Source organism: Taudactylus pleione, unplaced genomic scaffold (genome assembly GCF_031769625.1).
Source record: "Taudactylus pleione unplaced genomic scaffold, aTauple2 ptg000115l, whole genome shotgun sequence".
Classification (NCBI taxonomy): Eukaryota; Metazoa; Chordata; class Amphibia; order Anura; family Myobatrachidae; genus Taudactylus; species Taudactylus pleione.
The window spans coordinates 27,501-41,228 of NW_028284517.1; the positions used below are offsets into that span (position 1 = coordinate 27,501).

The 13,728-nt window shown below is 46.3% G+C and overlaps 1 protein-coding gene across 1 annotated transcript in view; it reads right to left on the reverse strand.

Annotated features, from left to right (window-relative positions):
- Positions 1 to 1,620: 1,620 nt before the first annotated feature.
- LOC148524853 (fatty-acid amide hydrolase 1-like) overlaps positions 1,621 to 13,728 on the reverse strand; it is a 136,295-nt gene continuing 124,187 nt past the window's right edge. The window contains exons 13-16 of the mRNA XM_088471588.1: positions 13,029 to 13,068; positions 5,443 to 5,551; positions 2,770 to 2,915; positions 1,621 to 1,746 (exon numbers count right to left, since the gene is read on the reverse strand). Of these exons, the coding sequence (XP_088327714.1) occupies positions 1,621 to 1,746; positions 2,770 to 2,915; positions 5,443 to 5,551; positions 13,029 to 13,068 (421 nt within the window). The remainder of the gene's footprint in view (positions 1,747 to 2,769; positions 2,916 to 5,442; positions 5,552 to 13,028; positions 13,069 to 13,728) is intronic.

A 13,728-nucleotide genomic window follows, 5' to 3' on the forward strand; every position in this document is an offset into this window, starting at 1 on the left:
TGCTGGAGGGAGGTAGTCAGCCTCCTATAGAGTAATAGAAACAAGTGGAAAGCAGTGCTGATAATGAAAATGTACACAATTTAATATACATACAAAATACACTGAATGCAATAAAATACAATATAAAAACCACAGATAAATTGAAACATATGGAGCATCAAAAGGTCACATGTGACATGGAGAAATAAAACACATGATATTGAATCTCATGCAAATAAATGAACCCTGTGGGCACTAAATACTGCTGCAATTAAATTGGAATGGACACCGATGAAACGTCATTCAAGGAGAGGGTAGGATGAAGTTTGTAAAAGCAATCCAATGATATAGCGATAGTTTTACCAGCTTAGACCAAGATGATTGAGGAACCTGAAATTAGCGATGGCATCACAGTCAGCGAAAATCCAACGCAAGGGATGCTGCCTCTTAACAGTCAGTGCTGGAAACAATGGATAAGGTCCCAAATCCAATTTGGTATTCCAATGCAGGGTAGGTGTCAATGTCCAAAATATTAGGTGCCGTTAGTGTATTTTGTATGTATATTAAATTGTGTACATTTTCATTATCAATGCTGCTTTCCACTTGTTTCTATTACCTGTGTATAGTGACTGCATGATATCAGTCTTACCTGTGTATAGTGACTGTATGATATCAGTCTTACCTGTGTATAGTGACTGTATGATATCAGTCTTACCTGTGTATAGTGACTGTATGATATCATTCTTACCTGTGTGACTAATATCAGCCCCTGTCCCTTTTACTGTGCCGGAAGGATCACTCAGGTGAGGTGACCAAGCAGTTATTGTTCTTTCCTTCTGCCCCTCTGGTGGTTGGTCACAGCCCTTAAGCAATGAACCCAAATCAGCTGTCAATCTTCACTTATATTAAATATGTGATTCCCAAAATTTCTGTCTGATTTCAAAACTTGTCACATGGTATCCACATGGTGTATTTCTGTAAGCTTCCGTTATTATTTATTATTATTATTATTATTATTATTAGTAGTAGTATTATTATTATGTTAGTATATTCTACAGAGAGTAAACAAGAATCTGATTGTTTCCAGCATCCAGGATCCAAATACAGACTCTGTGCTGGAATATTTCCACACAAAGAACGTTGCAATGTCAGAAAGATTTCAAATACAATGGAGTGAATATGTGTTTAACAAACGTAAATATGTTTATTATAGCTGAACATTCATAGTTATATTACACACGATACAGATGAAAATAACTGCTTTGCTATAAGAATCCTCATTGCTCAGTCTACCTATGGCTGTCACTTGCTGCTGTCCCTGAAGAGGATCAGTCAACGACTAGTAACCTCTACAGATAACAGAGTAATAAAGAGTAGCGATATAGGTTTCTCTAATGAAATAACAACTAATAATATATGTTTATAGTAGGGATGTGCAGGCTCGGATAGGTTCGAGTTTGGACAAAAGTCCAGGAATGATGATGTTCGTCCATGTAAGATGATGTTTTGCCTCTTTCTGAGTTCCGTTTTTTTGGAGGGAAAAATCCGAACTCCACGTGCAAACTCGAACCTATCCGAGCCTGCACATCCCTAGTTTATAGTCATCTCTAATGAGTTGCCCAAGAGCCAGGCAGGGGCTTATCACCTCTTTTGGTGATGGCCGCTAAGGGTCTCGACTTCTTTCATGAGACGCAGGCAGAGCTCATCCTGGTGGGTAAGCGCCACACACTGAACAGACAGCGGTAGACCCACCACTCCTTCCAAAGCCTGCAGAGATAGTGATAGAGAAGCAGTTACACAGAGTAAACAGTAGGGGGAGGAAGAGAGACAGAGCACATAACCACTGAGCCCCAGCAATGTTTAGACACCTGTCCAGGCTTTGGGCCTGATTCAGAGCCGGACGCAATTAGCGCTCGCTCATTCAGAAAAAGGGGGTGGCTATTCAAATGAACCGTTCGCTCCTTGCTGTCTGTTGACGCCTCCATGTCTGAACGAGCGAACAAAACATGCGTACGTTTATTTGAAAAATACGCCCCCTGGCCGCTCGCATCATACGTCATGTCCGCTATTTATTAGATTAATCGAGTACATCGAACAGCGTATGAACTGCTCGCTATTCTTGTGGTTGGTTTTTCCTACCACAATTTTGCGAGCAGTTCTGGCTATAAAATAACCCAGTGACGTGGTCAATGACGCTGCAGTTTAAATTATGCACACCCATAAAACGCCCGCTATGACCTTTAAGCACTCCTGCGTTCTGATCTCCACTCCCCGTTTTCAAGCACCTTCCCCTGTACCCACATACGCCTCATTCTGTCAATCAAAATAGCAGGCCTTCGCTATATAGCGAACAAACGATTTTCGGCCGCACTGACTGGTTCGCGCATGCGTATTAAAAACCGTACGCATGCGCAGATGGGCGAACATCGCTCGGAACGAGCATACTGCCGCTTACGAGCGGCTCTGAATCAGGCCCTTTGTACTCATATATATAAATAAACACAATCCTGGAGATTAGACACTTTATAACAATAATATTATGGGCTCTATTTAATACAATCCGCATTTTGAATGCAGATTGTAGTGTGATATTACCGACTGAATTCGTATTGCGAATTCAGGAAATATCACAGGGAATTTTACTAATTCTACTCCAATTGCCCTTTAGTAACTTTGGGTGAAACTAAAATAATGTGAAAAGGGTGTGAAAATAATGATAATAAATAGAGACCTATGAGAGATAGCACAAATAAACCTCACCTATATCTTAAAAACCACTATAATAATTACCTTCTTATACAGTTTGTCCCAGGGATCATTACAGTAACCTTTGTAATTTTTTAGCTCTTTCTCGTCCTCCGCAGTGACGGAACCAACAGGAACGACTCCAGCCGGATAATTTAATACATTGTACAGCATTGTGCAGGCAATGGGAGCTGAGAGACATAAGAGAGATTGGTGACTTATGTAAGCTTCTAAGTGGCGCCCTCTTATCGCTTTGTCTAATACCCAAACCCAAACTTATAGCTGTATTGCTTCATAATTGAACAGCGCTGTGGACTATGCTGGTGCTATTTACATACATGTTAATACTAATAATAAATCATTTAGGAAGACTTTTGTGACATCATGTGCCTAACCCTAATCCTCCCCCAAGTGCCTAACCTTAACCCCTAACCCTCCCCCTAACCCCGCTACTCACCTTCAGAATGCCGGTGGTCGGGATTCCAGCGCCAGGACCTTGACCGGTGTCGGCATGCCGGCACTGGTATTTTAAGCACCGGCATCCCCTTTGCTAGGATATTAACTGTATCCCCTGTGAGCTTCACATCATACGTCTTATTTTGTCACTGTTGCACACTAATTGCCATTGTGTACAAAATGAGGTTACAGTATTACTGAGCACTTCTCCTTTGTATAAGACCAATGCTCTGTATATGTACTGTCCCCAAACACCTGCTCATTACAGACCAATCACTCAGTGCCAGAGCCGTAACTAGACTTTTTGGTGCCCTGTACCAGAAAGAGCATTGGCGCCCCCACATTTTTCAAATAGGGACATAATGAACCCAAAAAAGGGCCATGGCTTCATGGGGAAGGGCCAGGGAAGTGATAGAAGAGGCCAGGAGATGCTGGGGATGAAATAAGAGGAAGCTACAAGCAAGAATGATAATAAACAGAAATTTGACAGGCCCAAACAGTGCCCTCTGACCTGTGGTGCCCTGTGCCATGGCACAAGCCACACTACCTTAGTTACAGCCCTGCTCAGTGTATTTTGATGTGTGCTTCTATACGTAACATTTTGTAGTATAAATCATAAATGAGAATGGATCTTTGATCAGTGTCTGTGGCTTGTGGTATACTGTATTTGTGTCTTGGATTTGATCCCCATAATTATGGTGCTTAAAACTATTCCATATACCAAAGTTTCACAAACTCCGACATTTACAGTCCAGGTTTTATGGATAGCCATACCGAAATCCAGATGGTTAAATCGAATTGACTGAGGTACTAATTAAGTCATCTGTGCTCAAGTATGGATATTCTTTAAAACCTGGACTGTAATGGCAGAGTTTGGGAACCGCTGCCATATACTTCTGGTATATGAAGCTCTGTGAGTATGACTATATGGGGCATATTTGGCTGGTTGCCTATGGGTATACTGACCATACGGGGCACATTAGATTGATGGAATACAATGCTCTATGGGTATACTGGCCATTAGAGGCACATTAGGTTGGTGGCATACAAAGCTCTATGGGTATACTGGCCATACGGGACACATTAGGTTGGTGGCATACAAAGATATATATCGGTATAGTGGCCATACAGGGCACATTAGGTTGCTGGAATACAAAGCTCTATGGGTATACTGGCCATTAGAGGCACATTAGGTTGGTAACATACAAAGATCTATATCGGTATAGTGGCTATACAGGGCACATTATGTTGGTGAATACAAAGCTCTATGCATATACTGGCCATAAGGGGCACATTAGGTTGGTGGTATACAAAGCTCAATGGGTATACTGGCCATACGGGGCACATTAGGTTGGTGGCATACAAAGATCTATATCGGTATAGTGGCCACACAGGGCACATTAGGTTGATGGAATACAAAGCTCTATGGGTATACTGGCCATAAGGGGCACATTAGGTTGTTGGCATACAAAGCTCTATGGGTATACTGGCCATATGGGGCACATTAGGTTGGTGACATACAAAGCTCTATGAGTATACTGGCCACAAGGGGCACATTAGGTTGGTGGCATACAAAGCTCTATGGGTATACTGGCCATAAGAGGCACATTAGGTTGGTGACATACAAAGCTCTATGGGTATACTGGACATATGGGGCACATTAGATTGGTGGCATACAAAGCTCTATGGGTATACTGGCCATATGGGGCACATTAGATTGGTGGCATACAAAGCTCTATGGGTATACTGGCCATATGGAAGTAAGTTAGACAATTGAGTCTGATAATTCTTTTGTCATGAACATTGAATATATATTTTTTCTCTGTACTGAAATAAATATATCCTTATGTACCATAGCGCACATGCTGAGATCTCCCTTTTATTCTGCAATAAGAACTTCTTATATCTTACATGAAGTACACCAGTTATATCATTATCATTACATTATGCACATTCTATATCTGATGTTGCTGTATTGGCTGCTAATAATTAGTGAGTGTTGCATGTGCCACTGTCATTATACACTGCAGGACCCCATCGGAGGACCTAAGGTGGTCCTACTGTAGTGAGAGGGGGTGCAGCTACAAGGACCCGACAGCTGAGAATGGTTTTCTATTAAACCTAAGGCACACCATATCCAGCGGACAAAATGTACAAAAGGGCTCGTAATAAATGTTGCTGTGGGGCCCATAAATCTCCAGTTACACCCTGTATAATAATATATATAAATTAGTGACGAAACACTGTGACTTATAGAAATACCGTAAAGTCTCCCCGGATAACCGATGTTGAAGGCCGGGCCCAACATGGGACATAGGACCACATCTAGATTCAGCTTTCTCCACTCAGTGAGGAATTCTGTCTGGTATTCCTAAAAGAAAAGACTTATCATAAGAGCTGACAATCACAGACAGACCTCCGAGAACAGACTGGGGTACATGAATTATAGGTATTTAATATGTGAATAAAATTTAACAGTGTCATTAAAGAGACATTACTGAGAAATTATTTGAAATTAGAATTACATATATTAATTAAATATGAACACACTTGCCACATATACCATGTTTACCAGATATATATCCAATCCTCTCCTATTTACATCTCTGACCTTATCTCCGTGCACACTCCTGCGCGGGTTGGGTACGGGATGCCGGTGGTCCTCCCGACAGGGTTAGGATACCGACACCTGTCAGTCGGTATCCTAACGCTTCCCCTAACCCTCCCTCCCCTATGCCTAAACTTAACATCCCTCCTAGTGCCTAAACCTAACCTCCCTCTCCCTGCACCCTAAACCTCCCCCTAGTGTCTATCCCTAACCCCTAACTCTCCTCCTAACAGGATTCTGACAGGTGTCTGGATTACGGCGCCGGTATTCTAATTGCCGGGATATTGACTGTATCCCCTCCCGCCCATCCACTTCGCTCCACAAATTAATGCTCACCAACTAATTACTTCATCCCACTCCCTCCTGCAAGATTTTGCCCGTGCTGCTCCCTACCACTGGAACTCTCTTGCTCTCCCTTTCCCTATCAGACTCCACATCTCTACAAAGTTTAAAACAGGCTCTCAAGACCCACTCCTTTATCAAAGCTTTCCAGCTCTTATCCTAACCTACCTTCCATGCTCCTTACTCACTGTCTCTCCCCTCTGTGTCACCCCCATCTGTCTCCCACTCCCCTTTAGATTGTAAGCTCTAACGAGCAGGACCCTCTTCCCTCATGTGCTTCTCCTTTTCTCACTTATACAATCATCTCTTCCCCATGCCCAACAATGGCACCAAATGTTCTGTACTGTAATAATTTTTTTCTTCTTTTGTTCATACTGTTTCTGTTTGCGTACTCTGTAAGGCCCTAATGAACCCTTGTGGGCGTCCTGTGGATCCTAAGGACTTTGAAGAAATAGGTATACTTCTGAAGAAGCTGGATATCGATTTACCAACGAAACGCGTTAAGCCTCTCCACCATCTATATCCATTCATCTTGGACACTTTGACACATTTTCCTGCTTTTGGGACATTTGCATCAACTCCACAGGATAACAGCTACAAGTGGATCCCATCCAGTCTATACTCTGTGATAATACCAAAAGGATTTGGACACATGATAATTTCTTTGGACTGAGATTAAGGATACGCCACCTGGTAAATATTTGCTGTACCTAATTACACGGAACCAACAATTGTCCCACAGCTAGTGTCTTTATCGAATATGGATTAACCAGCCTCCCCTAATAGCGATTACATATGACTACAACTATTTTTAATACAGCACTTATTTTGTGCATTTTATTATTTTCCATATAACAAATTTTATTATATTGTAATGTATTAAATGTGATATTAATTGACTACACATCCGTATCTGAGTTTTTATATACAACAACTATATATAGCGCTGGTATCAACTATTTGTATATTTGAAGAAATAGAGTTAACAAAGATAAGTCTACCATAACTCAATTTCTTCTTCAGGGTCCATAGGTGATCCACAGGGATACCATGGGGATGTCCCATAGCAGTTTCCCCTAAGGCCAGGGACGCTCTTGAGCAGAAAGGAGAAGGTGTAGAACCTGAGAAAGGTGTGGACGGAAGACCACGTGGCTGCCTTGCACAATTGTTCAGCAGAAGCGCCACATCGAACCGCCCACGAGGGTCCCACATACCGAGTAGAATGTGCTGTAACCCTGTTTGGAACAGGAAGATTAGCTTGCATGTAGGCCTTAGAGAGTGTCATTCGGAGCCATCGAGCCAGAGTCTGTTTGTTAGCTGGCCAGCCTCGCTTATGAAGGCCATACAATACAAATTTGCCATACAATACAGAATCTGATTTCCTAAAGGAAATAGTACGATCCACATAGATCCGAAAAGCACGAACCACATCCAAGGAGGCTTCACCTGCAGAAATATCCAAGGACTGGAAGGCCTGAACCACAATCTATTAATTCAAATGGAATCGGGATACCACTTTAGGGAGGTTACCAGCCCTGGTACAGAAGACAGCTCTGTCTGGATGAAAGATCAAGAATGGGGAGTGACAGGAGAGCGTTGTCAAATTATATACCCTGCTCACAGAGGAGATAGCGAAGAGAAAGAGCGTCTTCACTGTCAGCCATTTGAGGTCTACTGAGTCCAGAGGTTCAAACGGAGGAGCCTGTACAGCCCGGAGAACCAAGGACAAATCCCACGGAGCCACCGGATGGACAAAAAGGAGGTTGAAGGCGGGGAGAGCACCTTGAAAGAATGTTCTAACATTAGACAGGGGAGTGATCCTTCACTGGAACCAGATTGACAGAGCAGAAACTTGAACTCTAAGGAAGGCCAGATGGAGGTCTAGGTCTAACCCAGCCTGGAGAAAGGCAAGCCCCCGGGAGACCCTAAAAAGTATAGGGTGCCCCTGGGCTCTTAAAGGGGTCTCTCAAGAGTCATGCCGTGAAAGACAGATGAGGTAGGTATGGGTACAGGCAAGGACTCTGCTAGTAGATCCTGCCATAGAGGCAGTGGGAATGGATTGTCTATGGAGAGACTTCATAGGTTGATGAACCAATGTCGCCTGGGCAAGGCTGGGGCTATTAGTATCACCATCCCGACTTCTTGCTTGAACTTTCGGAGAACTCTCAGGAGGAGAGAGATTGGAGGAAAGAGGTATGCAAGATTTAAGTCCCACCTCACTGCCAGAGCGTCCACGAAGGCAGCTGAGGGATCTCTGGTCCTGGACCCATACCTGAGGACCTTGTGGTTGTGACGTGAAGCCATCAGGTCTATGTCTGGCAGGCCCCATTGTCCACCAGGAGTTGAAAGCCATCCAGATTTAGAGCCCACTCTCTGGCGTGTATGTCCTGATGGCAGTCCGCTTCCCAGTTGAGCACTCTGGGGATGAACACTGTTGAGATTGCCGGGAGATGACATTCGGCCCAGACCAGAATGTGTGCTTCTTCCCGCATGGCTGCCCGACTTCGCGTGCTTTCCTGATGGTTGAGGTAGGCTACCACAGTCAGGTTTTATACTGAATTTAGACCGGCCTGTCCTGAAGCAGATCTTGTGCCAGAGAGAGCGCTCTGTACACTGTTTGCCCCTCCAGAATGTTTATGGGCAGGCGACTTTCCTCGGTTGTCCACCATCCCTGAAAGGTATGATGACCGATTACCACATCCCATCCGCGAAGGCTGGCATCTGTAGTGAGAAGTCCCCAATTTGGAATCTAGAAGGGGCGACTCTTGTCCGGATTGGACGTCTGTAGCCACCATGAGAGGGAAAACCGAACCTCCGGAGAGATGAGGATCATCTGGGAGCAGATCAGATGATACTGCCCGTTCCACCGGGAGAGAATCAATTGTTGAAGGGGCCTGGAACTGGGCGTATTCTACCATATCAAAGGAGATACCATGGACCCCAGGACCTGCATTGCTAAGTAAATAGATACCCCCTGATTGTAGAGCAAGTTGCGCAAGTGTAGTATAAAAAGTTTGTCCGCTGGCAGAACAATCCTCTGTATTCGAGAATCCAGGAGTGCCCAAAGATGTACAATCCGCTATGTCGGAGATAGGTAGGACTTTATCCAATTGATGAGCCAGCCGTGTGTTTGCAGGCAGTCAACGGTCAGCTGGAGATGTCGTTGTAACACAACTGGTGAATGTGCCAAGATTAAGTGGTCATCTAGGTATGGCAGGATTCTGATTCCATGGCACCTGAGGTGGGCCACCATAACTTCCATTATTATGGTAAATAACTGAGGGGCTGTTGTCAGACCAAAGGGCAGCACCCGAAACTGGTAATGTTGCTGCAGAACATCAAACTGTAGGAACTGCTGGTGGGTTGGAGTAATAGGTACATGCAGATATGCATCCTGAATGTCCAGAGAAACCATGAAATCCCCAGGCTCCAATGCCAGGACAATTTATCACACATTTTCCATGTGGAACTTGGGTACTCGGATAAATCTGTTGAGGGGATGGAGATTTAGAATAGGCTGGTGAGACGCATTCGGCTTCTGAATCAAAAAGAGAGTGGAATAAAAACCTAGTTCCTCGTTGAGCCGAAGGAACCGGTATTTTCACACATGAACGCAGCAGGGAGTGAATAGCTTCCTGGAGGGCCAGGGCCTTGATAGGGTCTGATGGGGGACATGTGCAAAAAAAATAGCTGGGGAGGACACCTGAGGAAGGTGAGGGCGTACTCCTGAGAGATCACTTCTCGGACCCAAGCATCTGTTGTTGCTTAATGCCAAGATCAGACGGAGAGTTTGTCGTCAAACTTGGAACCTGGACGTCTGGCCAACCAAGACTGCTTGGATCGCGGCTTAGTAGTCTTGTGAGAACTAGACTGCCTGGGAAAGGACTGCTCACTTGCCTTACCATGAGGGCTAAAGAACAGAGAAGAGGACAGCCTAGGCTTAGGGACAGCTTCTTCCTAAATATGGGAGATGTAGGTCAGTTTTACCCTGGTAGGGTCTTATGGCAGGCTCTCTTCCAGTGCCTCTGCCCATCCTTCGATAGCCTTAGCCACACAGGCCACGGCCATACTGTAGCTGGCCTGCTGATAGCGCCAGAAAGCAAGCAGACTGACTTGAGACAAGTAAAAGCAGAGTAGAACTTCTGACAAAGCGTGCCACATGCGAATCAACAGTAGGAGGGATTTCTGACTTAGCACACTCACTATTAGGGAGAGGGTAAAAAGACACTAGTCTTTTTGGGACCTGGAACCGTTGCCAGGAGTACCCCAAGCTTCCCCCATGAGCTCAGTTTGCTGTTCTGATAGAGGGAATTCAGCCTTAACCACCTTTTGACGTTTAAACATCTGGGTTTTTGGCTTAGGGGCCGGCTCATCATCCTCTACATTCAGGATCGATATAACCGCCCTCACTAAAGGAGGGACATCCACTGTTGAATGACGGTTCTCCTTGCCCGAGGGAGACCCGGAGAGAGAACCCTGTGCATCATTTGCCTCCACAGATGATGCATTAGAATCCGAAAGCGGGGTGGACTGAGAGGATGATACAGTCCGCCTAAGTGTTTTAGTGGCTGTCTGTCCGCCTTTTGCTGATAGGCGGCAGACGATTGAGCCATATTCTGCACTGAGTGGACATAAACATCCATCCAAGGAGGATGCATAGGGGTTACTGACATAGTAGGCTGTGATAGCTGTGGGTACCCCATGGTGGAAGGCAGCATGAGGGCTGATAAGAGGTCCACTAGCTGCGTCATAACCTATGATAAGGAGGACACCAAAGGTGGCTCCTGGACAGGGGCTGGTACGGTGGACTGAGGAGGTGGTACATAACAAATAACACACAGACCATTCTGCATGAAATCCTAAGGGGACAAGCCCGCTGAATAGGATCTGCAAGTAACCAGCACAGGGGCCTCAGGCTCCCTTTTACCCTTAGAAGACATAGTAATAACCAGCTAGCAGCACATAATCAGTGTATGACTAGTAATGCAGAGTGACACCTTTCACAAATACAAGTAAATGTGAAGTAATAATGAACCCCTACACGCCTGGTAGTTGAGGGTTTAAATAAGAGCAGCAGGGATAGATATAACTGACGGAACGTTTTAAGACAGTATAATGCACATAAATAAATCTACTTATAATGGGCACTAAATCAACTACTCAAGCCTCAAAGGGCTGGCAGAGTTATACAGGAAGACTGGACCCAAATCTCCTGAGACCTGTAGCTTCAGAATTAATGGCTGCTGAGTGTCTCCTATAGGCAGGGCCGGATTAAAGGGGGGGCGACAGGGGCGATCGTCCCTGGGCCCCCACACCTGAATGGCCCCCACACCCAGCCATCGGGGTTAAAGTGAACCAGAGGAGACGGAACAAGTTCCGCCTCCTCCGGACACCTAACCCCGGTGCCGCACGGAGACACCAAACGCCCGCTGAGATTGTAACCAGCGGGCACCCGGCTCCCTCCCCGCAGCGGCAGCCAGAGCCGGTGACTAGAGCTCACACGTGAGCTCCGGCTTCCGGCTCAGGCAGTGAACTATGGGAGAGACGTCATGCGTCTCTCTCATAGTGCAGAGGAGCAGCGCCAGCCGAGCGGATCAGAAGGCAGCGGGAGCGGGGCTTAAGGTAAGTATGATTTAATTTTTTTCTCTTTTTAGCGCAAGCGGCTTTTCCACTGCTGTGGGGGACATTACTCGGGGGGGGGGACTACTGGAGGCATTACTACAGGGGACATTACTCGGGGGGGGACATTACTACTGTGGGCATTACTCGGGGGGGGATTGCTACTGGGGGCAATACTCAGGGGGCATTACTACTGGGGGCAATACTCGAGGGGGACATTACTACAGGGGACATTACTCGGGGGGGGACATTACTACAGGGGACATTACTCGGGGGGGCATTACTACTGGTGCCACTACCACAGGGGGCATTACTACTGGTGCTACTACCACGGGGCCACAACTACAGGGGTATTACTACTGAGGGCATTACTATTGGTCACACACAGGGGGCATGACTACTGGGGGCACAACTACAGGGGTATTACTACTGGGAACACTACTACTGTGGGTATAACTACAGGGGGCATTGCATAGGGGGCACTGCATAAGGGGCAACACTCCTGGGGGCACTACTACTGGGTGCACTGCATAAAGGGCACGTAATGGGGGCCCCCACATGTTTGTTGCCCAGGGGCCCCCACAGACCTTAATCCGGCCCTGCCTATAGGGAAGAGGGTGAGGAGGAGGAACAGCTCAGAAGCGGGAAATCTCAAAGTGAGGGATCGTGCTCTGGGCTGGGGGAGAGGATGCCGGGGGAGAGCCTACCTCCCCGCTGCTACACCAACCGCCGGGTGCCGCTGGCCTCTTCATGGTCCCCGATGCCAGCTTTTAACTGCACCTTTGGTCTAGTGGGGGAGCGGATGAAGCAGTCACCCCACTGCAGCGTCCTCTGGCAGATCTCCACCGCCGGAGGTAAGGACTGCACAACATGCCTTACCTGTTCTTCTTCGTCTGTCTGGCTGCAGCCCTGGGTCCCCAGTGGAGTTGCAATCAGAGCCCCGCTGGCGCCCACCGTGATCATCGGACCACTCACCCATTAGGACGCCTTGCTGCTTGCTCAGATAAACAACAAAAAAACCTCATAAAAAATCTTGGGGCTGCCTAAGCAGTCCCCCTGTCTAAAGGTGCGACCGGTCCTGCTGGCACCAAATGAAAAACTGTCTGCCTGTGGCTGGGGGCGGGGTATAAGTGGAGGAAGACCGGGGCATCCTGGGAGCTAAAGCTTTAACTGTTTGGTGCGTGGATCTCTCCAACCACACACCCCCCATGGTATCCCTGTGGATCCCTATGGACACTGAAGAAGAAATTATTATTAATATATACGCAATGTATACTACCTGCACGGCTATCTGCTCCTCCCAGAGATGCTTCACAGATCTAGATGGAGGAATGAGAGAGATCAATACAGACAATAACAGCAAAACATAACAGAGAAAACACAAAATCACAGAAACTTTGATGGAAGAAAACCTACAGATCCACCGAGTCTGCTCTCTCTGTGAGCCCGATTCATTAAGGATCGCAACTGCTAAAGCGTACAAAGACTGCCGATTGTTGCGTACTGCGCATGAATCGCAGTGTGCAAAGACACCACTGTGATCACAATGCGATCACCCAGAGCACGGAGAGCGATCACATAGTGACTGACAGGCAGTGAGCGTTTGGGGGTGGTGACGAGAGGTGGTCAGAAAAAAAACGCTGGCATGCCTGACCATTTGAACGCCGTTGCATGGGCGTGCATAAATTAGCCAGTGCGATGGCATAAGCAGCTTGAGTACTTACTGCGTGCAATGAGGTTAGCAATGTCTAAGTAGGGTCAGGGCTGCTGTAATTCTGCATGGCCGATGGTGCTCGATATTACCCATTTTTATGGAGGCTTGCAAGGTATTACGGATGTGAGATAGCAGTAATAGGAGGCAGTGGACGTCTATGCAGGCAGCGCGAAGGCATTGTGACTGCAATCATTAGCATATTTTCACAGCAGACCTGCGCGCAATTATGGAGCTGGAATCGCAAAAGCGATCCTTAATGAATCAG